The sequence below is a fragment of the Lytechinus pictus genome, chromosome 1 (genome assembly GCF_037042905.1).
Source record: "Lytechinus pictus isolate F3 Inbred chromosome 1, Lp3.0, whole genome shotgun sequence".
Classification (NCBI taxonomy): domain Eukaryota; kingdom Metazoa; phylum Echinodermata; class Echinoidea; order Temnopleuroida; family Toxopneustidae; genus Lytechinus; species Lytechinus pictus.
Genome location: NC_087245.1, coordinates 17,273,728 through 17,292,396, shown reverse-complemented (window position 1 = coordinate 17,292,396; position 18,669 = coordinate 17,273,728). Strand labels below are relative to the sequence as shown.

Genomic DNA, 18,669 nt, shown 5'->3' with positions numbered 1-18,669 from the left:
TTCCCCAAAGCTTGGATTACAGGCGCACGCCACCACAGAGACATGTCATTGACTTTTATATATTGGGCGAGTTCACAAAACTTTAAAAATTATAGTTAACAGTTTTCCATATTCAATCCTATGCCATTCGTTCAAAATTAAATGTCATGATTATGATTAATATGATATATAAACCACACATTTTTCTAAAACTTTTCGTGGTGGAATCACTGCATAAACACATTAATTGTTATAGATATATTTGCTAAAATTTTGGTCATTTATTGTTGTAATGAATATTCATGAGTGAAGTCCAGATCAAGAGATACCATAGTAATACCATGGTTACTATGGTAATACCATGGTCCTTAATGATACTTGACACTGATCATTATTTCTTTAATGAACCTACATGGGGCCCACTCATGACATAGAAGTACCTTGGTAATGACTGGTAGAACCATGGTAATACTAAAGTACAACCATGGTAATACTATGGTACAACCATAGTAATACTATGGTACTGTCACCTTGGACATGACTTATTTTTGTTTTTATTTTGTCCTAATCTTACTTCTTTGTTGCATATAATGCTTAACCAGCTGCTTACATTCCTCAGGTGCTGTAGGGTAGGGAGCTTGCACACAAAAAAGGCTGCTGCATTGTTAGGAGCTTGCACACTATTCTTTTTTTTTTTTGCTTAATTCTTTTTCCTTTCTGCTACACTGCACAGAGTTGACACAAAATGAGGTCGCTGCATTTTTAGGTAATAGTTCACGGTAATTTTGTTTTCACCCCCCCCCAAAAGGAATGCAATTAAATTGTTTTCTGTTGCTTGGTGATAGGGACAGGCAGTGAGATTATTGGCTGAAAATTGAGGTGTGTGTTGGAGTGAGCATTTTGAGCAAGGTACCCTGAGCAGAACATATTTTAACCTTGGTTTGGGAAGGTTAGGTTTTCACCTCTTCCTGTGTGAGAGATGTTGCTGATGTGTCTCGAGTGTTGAGACCGGTGTGAAGAGGGTTGAACGATTCAACACTGGCATTTTCAGGCTGGCTATTCCTAGAATCCTCATGACTGTCACACACACCATGATCAGCAACAAGGACCGGAATTACCAAGATATCCTCGCAGTTTTGGTCTACCGCTTAGCTGGGCTAAGAGAGTAATATCCTTGTCAAGAGATACAACACGGGGCTCTGGGCCTGATGACACTACATAATTCCAATGTAATTGGGTCTTCGACGGACTCGCCGTCGACATTCAACACTTCTGAGTGAATGGTATTGAGGAACTACGCTGTGTTCCTGGTGATTGTCTTCATATACACCCCAACTGTCGACTCAAGAGAACTTTCGTTCGCCAGTATATGACAGTGGTATTGTCACCCGCTTTCATCGAAGAAAGTATGACTGAACCATAATATTTGAAATCATAAAGTTTATACCGGAACTCAGTTTCTTTTCACAAGAAACCGAACTTAAATTATCAAGTTGCTGAAAGTAATATTATTATATGCTAAAGTTACAGGTTTTCATATTACATTTCTTGTAATTCAGGATATTTATTTTCCTGCCCTAAATTATGCAATAGAAACTCCATATGCCTTTTCCAAATTGGATGTAATTATTCATCTGGCCATTGTATGCTGATTTAGGATATCAGAATATTGAATTAAACAGTTGAATTATAAACGTCAAAAAGTATTTACTGTTTCTTATGTTATTGGTAACCATGTTATTTAAGTTATTTAACAAGTAAATCGATTTAAAATTTTAAACAGGCAACAAACAAGTGACAGGTACAACCATGTCAATACTATGGCACAACCATAGTAATACTATGGAACAACTATGGTAAATCCATGGTAAATGTACTGCCTTCATCTGTCAATTTACCATACTTTGGAAATACTATGGTATTACCATAGTAAAAGTAATATGGTAAAACCATGGTACTTTTTATAAGGGATGTGTACAATGAAACAAGGCCAAGAACATGGAGTTAAAAGTGAGGTGAAAGAGATGGGAGTTTGTTGGAATGTTTTGATAAGTAAATTTATGACAATTAACTACACGTATAATATAGTGAAATCCCACTTTCCACTGCAGTGTACCATCAAATACACAAATAAAACATGTCTACATTTTTTTTTGTTGGAAAAATCCTTAATTGAAGTTGAATCATACAGTCATATTTAAAACGTTCAGCAAATTTTGATTCCGTGCTATAAAACTTTTCTCCAGTATAATCTTCAATCTATACATTATGTATCCTGACAATATGATAACAGATCATGTATGCAAACAACTGCGTCATTATTCATTCATTGTTTCACGTTCCATAAAACCTTTATAAGTACTTTGCAAGTTGAATATGGAAGTAGCATGGTATTACGGTAGAAGTATCATATGCCAGTCAAACAAGTACCATAAGTACCATACTGAACTGTGTTACGATACTGCAACAAATAACAATGAAAATTTAGTTTTAAATTTGATTTCCTTTTTTTATTACATGAAATACATGTACATCAATCAACAAAAATATAAACAAAACATCTTACATGTCTTGAAGAGTTAGATGTGCAATCCAAGTTTATGATATTATATCCCAATAAAATCCAAGTTGGTTGGCGAAGATTCCGTAAATTAGAGTTCACAATGATGGCGATGACGAAATTGATGTTGAAGCACGATGAATATCAAGACTTCAAGAGTCACCGTAAAGAGTTGAAATGTCCGTGAAGACGATGTTGATGGTGATTAATAGTCAATTTCAGCAATCCATGGGTTGAAAAACGTTCATTAAAACAGCTTGATGATCTTGATGAGAACTGAGAATTCCTCTCTCAAAGTAACTGCAAACAGTTCATTGATGGCGTGCAAATAATTCCACAGAAGATAAATATTCCTGGTGGAAATAAACTCTGCTCTGACATAAAGTCTGGCGTGAAACTCTGAGTTCTGATCTGATATGATGTGATGATCTCCTTGAAGAAACTGCCAGCTTATATATAAATTATTCACTATTCTGGAAGCTTCTAGTATTGTCTACAAAAAGAACATTCTCCTTCTTTCTGGAGCAATCAAATTCTAGAAGACTCTTGAATGACCTCAGTGAAATTAACAATTGTAAAACAACATAGCTAATCCTATTGTTCATTTCCACTACCACTAGAAGCATTTTGTCTACATTCTGTATTGTTTGTAAATTCCAGAAATAACAAAGATTACTCCATCTCATTGAATAGACATGCCTATCAAAGCTTTAATGAAACATTTTGGAATGTTCTTAATCATTCTATGCTATGAATATCCTTAGAGAGAAAATAACTAAATAAATGAATGTATTTGCTCTTACAATTCTTCTTATATATAACAACTGTGAAAGTACCACGAAGTGCAATGAAAGTGTTCAAGAACCATGGAGTACTATGAAACACAGAGAACCATGAAAGTACTATGGAGCAGGGGCGGATCCAGCCTTTGCCAATAGGGGGGGGGGGCGGAATTTTTTTTCAGCCATATTTTCCCCGATCGGCCGCTCGAAGATAATTTTTGGTTTCTTTTAAGGGGTAGTCCTAATAGTCACTTCTCAGCTTTATTCTTATGAATAAACATAAATTAATAATATTATTATCCTTATATATATATATAATGCGAGCGCGAAGCGCGAGCTAAATTTTTTGGGAAATTTTATGTATTTTTTTTTCATCCTGAAAAAGATGTGTATGCAAATGAATAATAACTGCGGACGTGAAGCGTGAGCAGAAATGAACTGATGGAAAAGGTACCTGTTAAAGACTGCTTGCAGTTAGCCATGAAGACGTTACATATTTTAGAAATCAATTAATGCAAACGCAAAGCGCGAATTATTTTGACAATTTTACCTAAGGAATGGAAATTCTAAGCACTTTATGTAACCTAAACAGAATAGGTAAACTAAAAAATTGATGCGTGCGCGAAGCGCGAGCGGAAAATTTCGAGATTTAGACCTACTGAAAGAGACATTCTATTCAAGTTTTGTAAATCCTGAAAAAGATAAGTAAATGGGGATTGTGCTTACATTAATAATGCGAGCGCAGAGCGTGAGCTGAAAATTTTTGACATTTGTACATAAAGAATGCAAAATCGTAATCAATATTTTCAATCGTGGACATGATAGGTATGTAACTAAATAATTGATGCGAGCGGAAAACAAATCGAGATTTAGACCTAAGAACGGGACACTCTATTCATGTTTTGTAAATCATGAAAAGAATGAGTAATATGGAATCTTCCTACATTAATAATGTGAGCACAAAGCGCGAGCAGAATTTTTTTGATATTTGATCTGCAACTGGATAATGATTTAAATAGAGAACAAGTCGAGTATCTGAATAAACATGCGTGTTTCATATTTAGACCTAGAACACATCTTCTATCATGAAAATCAAAGCGAGCGCGAAGCGCGAGCTTAAACTATTTGATATTCCGATCTGAAAAAGAGTCAATTTCAGCTCTATACTTCAAGCACTTTGTAGGAAAATTGTGAGGTGGATATGGATAGCACGTAATAAAGAGCTGATATTTCTCATAATTATATATTACTTTGAGTTTTAACAAAGGACCGGGACATCCTTAGGACATGCATATGAAAATGATGACTATCTTCCTATTCCTCTTGCTAAGCGCGAGATGAAACAAATGGGAGAATTTAATTATACAATTAAAATCTTATTCATTAATGCCTAATAAGGGCGCAAAATCTGATGATATTATGGCCTGAAAACTGGACATTTCAAGCACTTTTGTAATTATAAATAAGATGCATCAGTTAACATATTTTAACTATCAATGCGAGCGCAAATCGCGAGCCAAAATTTTTGATAAACTGTCATGAAAAGGTGAGGGGATTTAAGTAGTTTGTTATATAATCAATATTGAGACCTGATAATCAGACCTGAAAAGGGATATTTTGAAAACTTTATGGAATACACGAAAATAATAGGTACATGATAAATAGTGTAGTAGGTTTCACGGTACACTATGTATCTTTCTTGGGCAGATGTTGGTCCTGAAAAGGACCACCCAATCTCTTGGTTGGGTGGTCCTTTTCAGGACCAACATCTGCCCAAGAAAGATACATGGTGTACCGTGAAACCTACTACACTATTTTTCTTCGCCATGGAAACGTTCAGAAGTTATACCTGATAAATCAAAATTTGCGAGCGCGCAGCGCGAGCAGATAATGTTAATATTCATACTATAAAAATGATTTTTTTTTTTTTACAGAGCACTTTTTAAAAATCAATTTGTAGATCACACAAAATAATGAAAGTTCGATTTCCGAGGTGAGATATGTTCTGTATATTGACTTCCAAACTTGATATTTAAACTCCATATTGAACAAGATATGGAAATCACCTTACAGGCAATGCGAGCGCGAAGCGCGAGCGAAAATTTTGTAAAGTGACATGAAAGATTCTTTTTTTTTCCAAGTCTTCCCCTCATCTTATTTTATTCACTCGTCTTCCTCCTCTTCTTTTTTCTCCTCTCTTTTCCCTTCCTCCCCCCTTATTTTTCTTTCCTTTTCTTTCTTTTTTTGCTCCTTCATAAGGGGGGGGGGCGGGCCCCTCGGCCCCCACCCCCCAGGATCCACCTATGCTATGGAGTACCATTAAAGTATGTGTATACTTTGGGGTTGTTTTTATGAAGGGTTTTACACTTGGCAATATTCTTTGCCGGTATAATTGGTACTTTATGCTCCTTACTCGCATCATGCTTTTATCAACTACCTACTACGTTTTAAGTTAAGTAAAACATTGCAGTATTATTGTGTCTCCCATGATACATTTCAAGGGTGTTTTCAATATTGAATATTTTTAAAGATTTGTTCTACTAGATTTACGCAAAAACAAATTGATAATGGATTACAAAATTAGACAGAATACAAAAATGATGTATTTACAGACAACAGAACCATTTTTTCTATTATGAATGAGTGTTATTTAAAAAAGTACCAAAAAGGTATGTAAATTTTACTACTCTGATGGTGTCACTGGTCATTTGAAGGTGAAAGGCAGTGAAAATCAAATTTACACCTTTTAGACATGCACTTAGCAAAAAACAACTATTATTTGTTAAATGGTAAAGCTTAAATTTTGAAGCCTTGGGTATCTAATTCTAAGGAATGGCTGATCAGAAAATGACATTCTTCTTAGAATGTGTTTTGTTATTATCTATCTTGATTAATCAATATAAAGCATTATTACCATTAATGTAATCTTAAAGCCTTCTACATGAAATAATTTTTAAAGGCAAAGTTAATCTTTAAAAAAATCAATAATTCTCTTTATTTTCAAAGATTTCTAAAAACGTGACTCGCATGAGAACCCTAAGAAATCTTAATGTGACTCGCGTGACATTTCTGTTCAGGTGGGTGTTTCATAAAGCTGTTCGTAAGTTAAGAGCGACTTTAAGAACGACTGGTGATCCTTTCTTGTGGTGAATGGTATATACACCAAAATGTTAATTGGCGATGGTTCAACTTGTAAGAAAGGTTCACCAGTCGTTCTTAAAGTCGCTCTTAACTTACGAACAGCTTTATGAAACGGCCCCCTGGTGTTTTTTTTTTCATAATGAAGGGGCTTACACATTGAAATTTTTTTTGCTGGAATTATTGAGGTCCTAAGATCCTCAGAAGTAATCAACTACAATTCATACAATCTGCTATACTTTTCAAGCAATGTAAAATATGGACCTATTTTGTGACTCGTGTGATACATTTTTAGGGTGTTTTCAATCTTCAAGTTTGTGTAGCTCATCATATATAAATGTAAAAACAAACTTGATATTGTAGAATGAGTGTAAAATAAGACTTAATGCAAAATAATGAGGTATCTACACACTATAGAACGTTGTTTTAATACTCGGTAAAAAATTATCTTAATAAGTATTTAACACTTAATGTATACAGTGCGTATCAAAAAAAAAATTTCACTTTGAAAAAGCCCTGGGAATTAAAAAATACATGTGGGTAATTTTTTCACATATATTCTTGGGTTTGGGTCTCATCTATCCAATGAAAGTAAAAGATTTGACAGAATATTACACTTGAGTGAGTACTGTCCATTTTTGTAAATCTGTTTGCGCAGAAAAGCTCGTTTTCACACTGTGTCGAGGGGAAAAGGCGAAATCAAACTTACCCTGTGAAACATTTTTCATACATTTCCCTTGCACTTTTAGTCAATTGAAATAAAACGGATACATTCAAGCATTTTGTAACAATTTTGCCACTCAATTTAAAATTTTAACAAATTAATAAGCACAACCTTTACCCTTTTTGTGCCAGCTGGATCTGAGGACATAATTGAATCTAAACAAATGTTTATATCAGACATCTCCAGCATTTTTTCACGTTTTTCAAGTTTTTATTATTTAAAGTGGGTTTACATTTCATTTTTCATTTAATTCTTGTTTCTTCACACTTTTCCCAAGCTTGACAATGATTAACAAAATGAAAATCAAGCCTAAGCCATTTCATGTAAATCACAGCTCAGTGTAAATATCGTCACGATGGCCTCGGTGTGTGGGGGAGTGGGGGGGGGCGCAATGGCACTCTTCGAAGTGTTTTGGGTAAGAAAACAAGTTTAAAAAGGTAAAAAGATATCTTCAAATCAATGTTACTAGCTAAATGTCATGTGTTCTTCATTATTAAGGTCTACTGTTATTCGCATAACTATTTCAAAGTTCTGCGCAAATCATTTTTCACTAACTTTTCAAAAGTAAGTGGTGCTCACCCAAGCGGAAATATTTTTCGACAGTTATATCGTCATTTGCTTAAATGGATCTGTACCCATGTTAACATGTGGAAAAATCTTCAGGATATTACAAATGTATAATTTTACAGGATTTTGTCTCAGTGTAAACTTTTTTTGATACGCACTGTATAAGTAGAATTTATTATTTGAAATTATTTCTCGATTTTTAGGTAGCTTTAACTTGAATTTTAATTCAATTGAATTACTTGATTTATTTGGGTTCATATACATTTATCAAATTTCATGTATCCTTGCTTCGATTAAGTAAATCTAACTCCAATTAGGAAAAGGTGATTATTTCTTCTAAAATCATGATCAGTGTACTTATATTTTTTAATTAACGCCTTATTTAAATAATATTTAATATTCATTGAGATCAAGTAAATGTTAGCATTTCTAAATAAATTTCATATTTTTTTGTGTTTGAAATTGTTCTGTATTAGGGTGTGCAAAATATTTTATTCTTTTGTTTCATCAAAGAAAGAGCACCATTACATAGTCACTCATCAGAAAATTTCAGATGTCTTTTTAGGTTTTCGAAAAATGTATATATTATTCTCACTGTTTTATTTGTAGTTAGGATGAACCGGTCGCGTAATGAATATAAATGTCAGTACCTATCATTTACAGGTAAGTGACAATGTATAAAGTCTAATATTTGGATAAATAAGAGATGTCTAAGATGAAAATGATGCCACTGAAAGCGGGACGATGGGGGAGCGGACTTTCGAATCACGAAAGTCCACTTCCCCATTTTTATTTTCAGTGATTGTGTTACTTTAATAATTAATAAAAAAAACCGCGACGCAGATCAAATAAAAAAAAAGTAAATGTATTGAAAATGCCCGCCAAATAAAACACCTGGGAGGGCTTTGTCGAAAATTGGTGAACAGGAACAGCAGTTTAGCCCTCATTTTCAGAGTGGACGAACAATTGCAAAATGTCGTTTGTGCAAAGTGTAGGGCGATCTGCTGATTTGATTATTAATCTTCGACAAAGAGTTTTTAGTTGTTTTTTTGTCATTAAATCCATTTGACAATACATTTCCATTGAACTTGAAAGCGTTCTGCGTCTCAGTTCGGAAACTTCCTACTTTTTTATCTATTCACATCTTTCTCTATCTTTCTCCAGCCGCCCTTGGATGTTTCTCTCTCTCTCTCCCTCACACACACACACACACACACACACACCCTCACACACACACACACACACACTTTCTTCCTCTCTTGCTTTCTTTCCCCGTCTTATTATTATATTTACTCTTCCTTATTTATATTAAAAGGGGAAAAGAAGGGAAACTGAACGCTAGTTTTTAGAACTGAATCATTTTCGTATAACTTCTTACCTACTATGCCAGCTCCTGACCCTCCTCGTCATCCAATACTATAGTTCAATAATATTCCAACTGTAAGCTATTTCCAGCTACTTCCCTAAACCATGAAATAAAAATAAGAGCTATAGAAATTATTATAGCAATTATTAATATGGTATTAAAGGTACATGAGAAATAAATTCTATATAGCTATAGATGTTGGGTGATCAAAATGCCAAGATTGAAAAGAGCACGATAACCTAACTTTGAAATCATGTTTTCTTTATCATTGTAATAAAAGGGTATAGAGTTACACAACTCTCATCACGTTGCATTTTTATTTTTCTCCCTCTTCTAGCTGTTTTTCTCGTCTCCTTCCCCTTTTTTCTTCACTTTACGAAATAGTTACGTGCACACTAAGAAAAAAAATCGAGTTTGCACCCCTAGTTACAATAACAGCACCCTTTATTACACTGTAAAAATGATGTGCTAATTTGGCACTTACAGTGCTTGTATAGTGACTGCACTACGAGTGCCGATTTTCTAGTTTATAAATTTGAACAAGAAAATCAGCACTCGTAGTGCAGTCACTAAATTAGCACTTCATTTTTTACAGTGTAGGCCATAGGGTGTAAGTTTGCACACTAAAGGGTGTAAAGTGTGTGCACTTGCACCCAATAGGGTGCATATACTGTAAAAAAAAATATTGGTTAAAATTTTACCACCACGAGGGTAATTATGTGTTCAACCAATTTGAGGCAGTATCTTACCCAACGCAGGAAGCATGTTGTCCAGTAAGGTTAAAAAAAACAAGCAGCAATAACTTTAGAATGGGCAAAATTTTCATCACACTGGATATTAATAAAAATGCCCAAAACTTTTGAGAAATGCCAAATGTCGGTTGGACGCAATGATGCTCTGTGGCCAAGTTCTCTTTCAGTCTGCTGCTCTCCCTCTCCCCTCTCTCTCAGTTCCTCTATCTGTCTATTGCCTTCCTCTTTCTCGTAGTGTCTTTGGAAAATGATTTTTTGTTTTTGATCGACATCACGCGTTCGTCCATCTCACATCGCTATTTTTACCATTTAGATGACCATGTCGTCGGTGATCAATCGAACCGTCGCACATGCAGGTACGACATTTCAAACCCATTTCAGAGAAATTTTACTTCAAAGTTTGTTAAAATTCCAACAGTTTGAGTGATTTATGATTTAGTTATACAACCCCCACGTCACATACCCAATATGTCCAAAGCTATCAATACCAAGGAGCGTTCAGCGGTGCCCATGCACCCCCCAAATAAAATGGAAGTTTCAATGTCGAATATTCCTTGCAGACACATATAAATCATTTTGTGAGGGCTGAACGAGGTCACTTTATAATTAAAACATTACAAAATCATAGGATATTGTATAACATAACGAGTACAAGGGGATGATTGTGCGAATGGTGCTGTAAACAGAAATAGGTCTACACTCTAAAAATATATAGTTGGGCAAAAATGTCCAACTTGTAACCAACTTTGGGCAACATACAACTGTCCACACAACTATTGTTAAAAATCTGTCCAAATTGGGTAATAAAAACTTACATAATTGGGTAATGAATTTGTTTAGTTGGATATAAATATATATATTTCTACCAACATACATTATCCAACACAGTGGACAGTATGTTGCCCAACATTCTAAGTGCGTATGGTGAGAGAGGAAAGACAAAACATGAGCTAGACAGGAGAGACAAAATTGCTAGGGGGATATTTCAGAACCTATCAGTTAATGAAACTTGATAATCTAAATTATTTCATCTGTGCCTTGTAGAAATTAAGTAAATTTATTTCGAACAATAAATATGGATTTTTTTGTGGGGGGGATATTAAAAATTATTAAAAAATGACCCGCGCGGCATAAAATGCATGCAGGCTCTATAGCCTAGCTAGGCCGGCAGGAGCTTCGATTGTGGGGCGTAGTCCAGACTCTGCTGCTGTTGTCTGCCGGTTAGCCAAATTTGGACTGATTCTGAGGTCGAGTCTGAGCTGAATTACTTGTAAGTACTGGTATTAAGGATTTTTTTAAAAAGAAGTCTGTGTTGAGTTTTGCTCATAGTTTATGCAAACGTTGTCCACTTTTCAAGGTTTACTTTAATTCATAAAATAGACCAAGGCAAGTGTCCCGAGGAGCAAAATCCAGTCTGCTATGCCCCACCTATTGACTTTGACGTGTGTTGTTGTTTTGTCAGTCGTTTTTTTTCTTTCAATCATGTCTTTCTTTAGTCTCTTCACTTTAAGTGTAGACCAAAAGCTTCAGTCTCTGTATGATTGGGGGACCTAAAGCTACGCACTTTGTTTTCAAACTATAAAAACTATGCCAATTTTAATATTTGAACAAATCATCTTCAAGTTTCACTAGGCCTACCTAATTTTGTAAAATATAGACGTCACTAGACACTAGGCCTAGTTCTAAGTTAGATCTATTATATTCTATAATTCTAAAGATCCTTAACCAAGAAGAAAGTGTTACAAAACTCACTAATAGCATTACGAAAATCCCGCCGTGTTTCGCCGCCCGATTTAGAAGGGGTCCTAAAAAGTTACGCTCTCGATTTATTATGCAAAGAAGTAGTATTTACTGTTCCGAAATTTCTAAAATATGTCTGTGTTATTAATTTAAAGGAAAAAAAGAAATTAGAGTGAATATAGAGCAAAGTGCCCAAATATTGGACACTTAAGCATTATTGGACTAAAACAAAAATACAATTGTTGCATCAAATATAAATCATGTTTATTTCCGTAGTACAAATGTTGAATATTAATGTCATTAAAGAATAGAAATGAAAAAATTATTATGCTAAACAGAAATTATTTACTTACTACCAGAAGTTTGTTTTTTTGCCCAAAATCGGATGCCGTCTCCAAATATTGGACGAGTAGAGTTGTTGGCCGCAATCAATTTCGGCGATTTAAATCGTGCTGTAGACCCCAAAATAATTCAGATTCAGATATTTTCATTGTCCAATTGCAATCATGATTTATAAATGGAAATTCAATTTGTTCGCACAAAATAATTTAGAATATCACATGATACACACAAAAGATTACACGATGAATAAAGTATATATTATACAAATCAATAAGCAAAGATAAGAGAAATTAAGATAAAGGCAGGAACGGGGGGGGGGGGGGGATAACATAATTTCAAGTATGGCTATTAAATTGCTGACTTGTTGATAAAATGATTTATTTTAGCTGCGCAAATGCCAATTTTGATTATTACTATAAATAACTTTGATATAGAATTCGGTAAATAATGATAATTTACTTACCCAACGGACCTCTTTCGGCTCTTTGCTCAGCTGCACGCGACTTCGTTCTTGAAACCTGCGCGCGCGTTAACAGCACGCATTTCCAATTCAATCGGCCGATATGTCCGATGTTTGAGATAGTGCCATATTTCTTCTTTGCAGATTTTTTTGCGATAGATCGAACATGTGCGATCTCGCAGCGGCGATGTTTCTGACGAAAGTCACTTCTCCCTTACGAGATTTTTTTGGTCATCGATCTTTTGGAGTCCATAATTAGCGAGGGTCGTAAGAATCTCTGGAAGTCAAAATTATGGATTTTACCGCTGGATTTAACCCCTGGAATTTTTTTTTTTGAGCAGCAACTTGGATCTACTGTGTGTGCAGCTCAATAGCATGTATGTTCATGTATTCTTATGCATGCAAGTCCCCTGCCAGTTCGGGTCCCTGTAGTTACAGTGAAGGGAGTTCAAGTCATTTTTGGAACCGTCCGATGTTTGAGGGTTTTACTCCACCTCCAAAATTCCAAAAAATTGTTGGTTTTCTCTGCATTCAAGGATTTATTGCAGCCTCTGAAAGCACTCTGTAGAAATATTGAATAGGGATCGTTCGTCACTCTATACAGTCACAGCTTAAGCTTCACACACAGAGCTAGAGTGAGCATTTATTTGCCATTGAAATTGCATGCGCAATGGAGTAGTGCGTAGCTTTAGAACCCCCTACCATACAACTGATTGTTCCACTGACTTTCGCTGGCTATACTCACCAGTTGATCTTCATACTTTGTAGACTGAATTCTCGTACAATTGTACATGTAGGCCTAGGCCCATGCAGACTCGACATAAATCCGCTGTTTCGGAGGAGTTTTTCAACATTTTTTTTCCTCCTACACAGACGGATGGATGATGGCCATTGCACTCGTAATGGTGGAGTTTCAACGACGCCTTAACTACAACGACTATGGAGAAAAGGGTTCACTTTTGCAACCTCCTCGATTACTCCTAAATTTTGCTTTAATTTTAACAAGGGAAAAGAGGAAGAAATAAAATAAATTTATATTGAATACAATCAGCTTACCACTGCCCACCTTTTTGAAAAATATGCTGGAAAATTTGATGACAAACACATCAGGATCAGGGGATTAGCTGGCACGTTTGTATGCTCACCTGTAGCTGCGCTGATGGTGATCGAGCGATCATAGAAGAACCTTGCTGATCCTGATCTGTTCGTCATCAGAATTCGCTATTTTCCATCATATTTTTCAGAAAGGTGGTAAGCTGAATGTATTTAATATAAATCTATCTTTATTTCTTCTCCTTTTCCCCGTCAAAAAGCAAAATTTAGGAGGATGCGTCAGCACACCCTTTTCTTCATAAACGCTGTACATGTAGTTAAGGCATCGGTGGAGCTCCACCACTTCGAGCCCAATGGCCCTCATCATTCTATTGACGGAGGGGATGCCGTGGAGCCAGACGAAGTCTCAGCGGAGCATATCCCTGACAGAAATAGACCTATTTATCGGTCTAGTCCATGCCATGCCCATGCAGATAGTGAGAACTAAAAATGTTTAGGTTGTGTTTTAGTGTGAAAAAGTTAGACACCACTTTCATAGTGCAGTGCAACCACCCTGTCTCACTCTATGGGACATTGGGATCTCAATAAGGTTGAAAAAGCTGACAGAGTAGTCAGACTTTCAGTTTCAAGCATCAGCATTGACCAGCATAAAATCAATCCACAGATATTTAGACCTAGATCAATTCAAAACCTTTGATGTATAATATGGTATCTACATTGATATATCCGCTGTTTTGGAGGAGTTTTTTTTTTATTTAAAAAATTTTTGGTCCTCCTTTTACTCAGACAGATGTTGGCCATAGCCATAGGGCTCGTAATGGTGGAGTTTCGACCGACGCTTAACTTCAGCATCTAAAGAGAAGAGGATGAGCTACCACACCAATTACTCCTAATTCCCTCCCCCCCTTTGACGGAGAAAAAACATGTAAATGAAAATCAACATTTTAACATAATTATGTGATGTAAATTTAATGATTGTTGCAAAGAGCCGGTCTCGGGTTCCATCGATTGTTCTTCGTCATGTTTGTATCGCAGCTTGAGCATGCGAATGCACCAGCCAATCATGTTCATGCCCTATTCATCATGGTAACACGCTTTGTTTTCTCCATCAGATGGAGGGATTAAAGAAAAATCAAAGAGGGTGTGGTAGTGCACCCTTTTCTACATAGACGCTGCAGTTAAGAGTCGTGCAAAGCATTGGCACTACAAGTTCTATGGGAGAATTCGGTCTATTGACAAAGGGGATGCCAAGGAGCCAGATGAAGTCTCAGTGGAGCAAATATCCCGGACAGAAATGGACTAATTATTTTTTTAATTACTCCATTATGAGGAAAAAAGATAATACATTAAGAAATTTCATACCTTAGACTGCAGCTTGAGAAAAATTCCTCAGGAATGAGGAAAACCTCTCTTAATTGAAAAAGTCAGTAGTACTTGTAAATTTGCCAACTTGAATGACATCATCATCCTTATAGACGTCTTCACCTGTCGCAATATATCATGATTATTCGTGTTGCTTGTCTCCATAATCGCCAATTGTCTTTGTGTGTGTGCGGTCTGCACATAGAAATGAACATTTGGTTCATAAATACTACAGCTATTCTAACAGATGATTAAATGATGTCTTCCTAAATGAGTCTTTCACCAATACCACTCAAATGCTAAATATTTTTTCTCCTTTGTAGAAGTTTGTCATCATGGAGGATTCTGGTGATGAGGTTGAAACGGCAATAGCAGCTACAGATATACTCGACTATACTCTTGATGATGTTACAGTAAGTATGAAATGCCTCTCATTATGTCATTTTAAAAAATGACCTAATTGAAACTGTTACAAATTCAGGATCCAATATGGTGCCATCGATTGTAGCCTTTCCAGCTCTCACTTATCTGGGGAATTTTGGGGAAAGTTGTCCTTTAGGACAAATAATCTTGTATCTTTCTTGGGCAACAATTGTTGGTCCTGAAAAGGACCACGCAAACTTGACGTTTCGACAAGTGTGTTCTTGCCGTCTTTCTCCTGGAGACGACAAGAACGCAATCGCCCACGAAAGATACATGGTGTACCGTGAACCTCACAACACATCTGCTTTTCACCATGGAAACCTTCAGCAGTTAAAGAAATAATCTTATTGTACTATTGTCTCAGTGGGTTCAATGACATAAATACAGATAACTTGTTTGCATACATATACATTGTAATTACAATTTCTTGGGACAATAGGAATTTGTTGACTTTAAAGAAATCCTAAATAGATGAGATAATGAATTTTGCATGGACTGGTTTGAAATGTTGATTTGTTTTATTCATGGAGGCTGACTTTTGCAAACTTATGTCATTAATTGTGCTTTTCCCTTTCCAGATTGATGACAGTGAATTTGACATTCCTGAATTAGATTCAACTCCAAGTCTTGAAAGTATTCTTAATGCAGTAAGTAATTGAATTAGTGATGTTATAATACACCAATGATTAGATCTCTATAATCTTCATTCATCTCTTGTCTTAATTTTCAGTGATTTTACACTTATCATACTGGTTGTTCAAATGTAATACAAAGGTATCCTCACTATACTTTGTGAGTAATTGCTATTGATTCTGTAAATAAATTTGTATGTATTTATTCAACGATGTAGAAATGAAGTCCATATGATTTTTACTATCATGAATTGGTCAATTGAAAGACAGGTACAATTATAGGATCAAAACATTGAGTTATAAATAAGTTCCATTATTCTGTTGAAACTCTTGTTAATGTCATCAAATTTTTCGAGTTTAGCTCAGAAATGTACACTTACAATGCAGGAAGTATTATGTTGGCCAATTTACTCCTTCAGCTAGCATTGCCTTCATATTTGAAAAATAAATAAAGCTGCACTTTAATCAAAATCCATGTAATTTTCAACAAAATTTGTGAGATAAAAGATAAAAACATTAATCAAGAGTGGGTCTAAGTACTTGCTTTTAAAGTACTGGAACCATTGTTGTAGTAAATGCACAAGAAAAGTGCCAAAGTCTGGAAATCTAGATAGTGGTACAAGTCTCTATTCCATGCATTCAAAATCTATGCCATATCCATCGTACTTTGTAGATTGCAGAGAAAAGTATGCTCTGGATATAACGAAAAGAGTGTTCATACACTTGTTTCTATTGAATGCCTTCATATTCTTATGTATTAGATTTGCAGTTAGAATGCAGGCCACATATTAGCTGATACATCCAGCTGATCAATTGGCTGTGCAGTCGTTGTGATGTAAATCCACAGTGTGTGAAACATGCACAGAAAGGGTGCACAAACATATGTGTGAATAATTTTCAAACATTTGTATTCATTATCCCATATGTTCTTAAGAGTATTTATGGAGAAACCTACCAATGTTTTCTGTACAGTTTTGACTGCACAAATAGATTGTAACTTTCCCATTAATCTTTGCTTATTTGTTGATTTGGTAATAATTTGATAGCTATGATCAAATTAATAGGTGTTCCTAGCCTGACAAGATATCCAGCCAGGAGAAGTAGTGAGATCCATAATATGGTTTAACAATCAGTTGAAGAGGTAGGGTTCCCTGGGAGCACTCATCCCTCTGCTGTCCACCCAAGGAAAGGAAAACTTTAAATAATTACCTTTCTTTCTATCATCTTATCGACAAGTTTCTGAATTTTGCTCTCTTCTTTTGTTAGCCCGAGGAATCATTTGAACCTGATAACCATTCGCTGAGCTTCTTTCCTGGTGGCCCTGACAACAGTGATAGTGTCTCTTTATCTGAGACACCGGCAACCCCTGATAAATCTCCCTCAGCTCACCAGTAAGTCATACTATTTCAGTCGCATTCAGTGTATAATTATTTTTAATGTTATTGAAATTTCATTCAAGAGAAAGAAAAAATAATACTCATCTTCATGTTTATTTGACTTGATAGACAATATCTTGAGAAAAAAAAGTTTATTACAAAAGTAAACATCATCCAAGCTATCCCTATGTTATTTAATTCTCTCGCAATTCCAATTTCAATAAGTTACTGTTTCTCTGTTTCCCCCAGCATTACTATAAACAGAAATAAACATACAGAGAAAGAAAGGGGCTGGGATAAAAACATTGGATATGCACTTGTAAAGAAAAATGAGTGATAGGCTAAAAAAAACCTGAATGATTCCTGATGCCTGCATGCAATGATCATAGCAAATTGTTTGATGAAGGTCTTGAATATGATAATTAAGTTTTTAAAGCTGTTGATACATTCCATTTTTCCTTCTGCAGGAAGAAGAATATCCAATATGAGGCACATGGTTCAATTCTGAGACATGTGATGTTAAGAGGAATTGCATCCCAAGTATCATCAGCTGCTGTAAGTATTGAGAACTGTCATCTTTGCCTGACCTAGCATTGGATTGTTTGATAACTACTTGTTCTAATTGTTTCTTATTTCAGACCACTTTTCAAAATAACAAATTATGAATGTGAGTGCTAATAGACATACATTGAATACTCACTGGCTTGATTATATGTTACATGAAATTTTGCCATATGTACTTGCTCTATTATTAGTAATTTTTAAACATGTCCAAATACATCTTTAAACATCATAGAAAAGGCAAGTTTTTCCATTTGTTTGGTAATAATACATTATATGTACATGTGTGGTAAACCCTTCTATGATGGTTTTTCTTAGTCTGTTTATTTATATTATTTGATCATATGCATCATTTACTATGTGCAAGTATGCCGCATGATGCAACATCCTATTTTTCTAGGAAATAAGTCATACAGTGTACAATATTACTAATTGTGAAATTTGAGGTGCCGCAGTACTAATTTGTACTTTATAAGGTTGGCAGCTCTGTCCTTGTTTTCAGTTGAATACTTTGGCCCCCTACTTTACTTGTTCTACTTATTGCTCAGGTAACATGACAAAATTAAGAGATGGACATGCTTTGAAAGGTTTTAATATAAGTTTACATATAGGAATAGTCAATTTTCAAAAAGTGTAGACAATCTTATTCATAGAAATCTTCTTCATCTCACTTTGCATTTTTTTCCTTCAAACTTCTAATGTATTATCTTCCTTGACTTTATTGAGAGAGCATGCACTAGTATTCAACCCGTTTGGAGAACTTCCTCAAATAAATAGAAATAGGGAATCTACCTTAAGTTTAGACCTTTCTCATTTCCAAGAGGAAATTCAGGTTTGTCTGTTGCCAGTATT

General features: G+C 35.2%; 1 protein-coding gene across 1 annotated transcript in view; it reads left to right on the top strand.

Moving 5' to 3' along the window:
- Window positions 1-10,776: 10,776 nt before the first annotated feature.
- Window positions 10,777-18,669, top strand: part of LOC129258539 (vacuolar protein sorting-associated protein 8 homolog) — a 47,761-nt gene continuing 39,868 nt past the window's right edge. Inside the window, exons 1-5 of the mRNA XM_064097389.1 lie at window positions 10,777-11,138; window positions 15,149-15,238; window positions 15,827-15,895; window positions 17,147-17,271; window positions 17,724-17,811. Coding sequence (XP_063953459.1) covers window positions 15,161-15,238; window positions 15,827-15,895; window positions 17,147-17,271; window positions 17,724-17,811 — 360 coding nt within the window. The 5' untranslated portion in view covers window positions 10,777-11,138; window positions 15,149-15,160. The remainder of the gene's footprint in view (window positions 11,139-15,148; window positions 15,239-15,826; window positions 15,896-17,146; window positions 17,272-17,723; window positions 17,812-18,669) is intronic.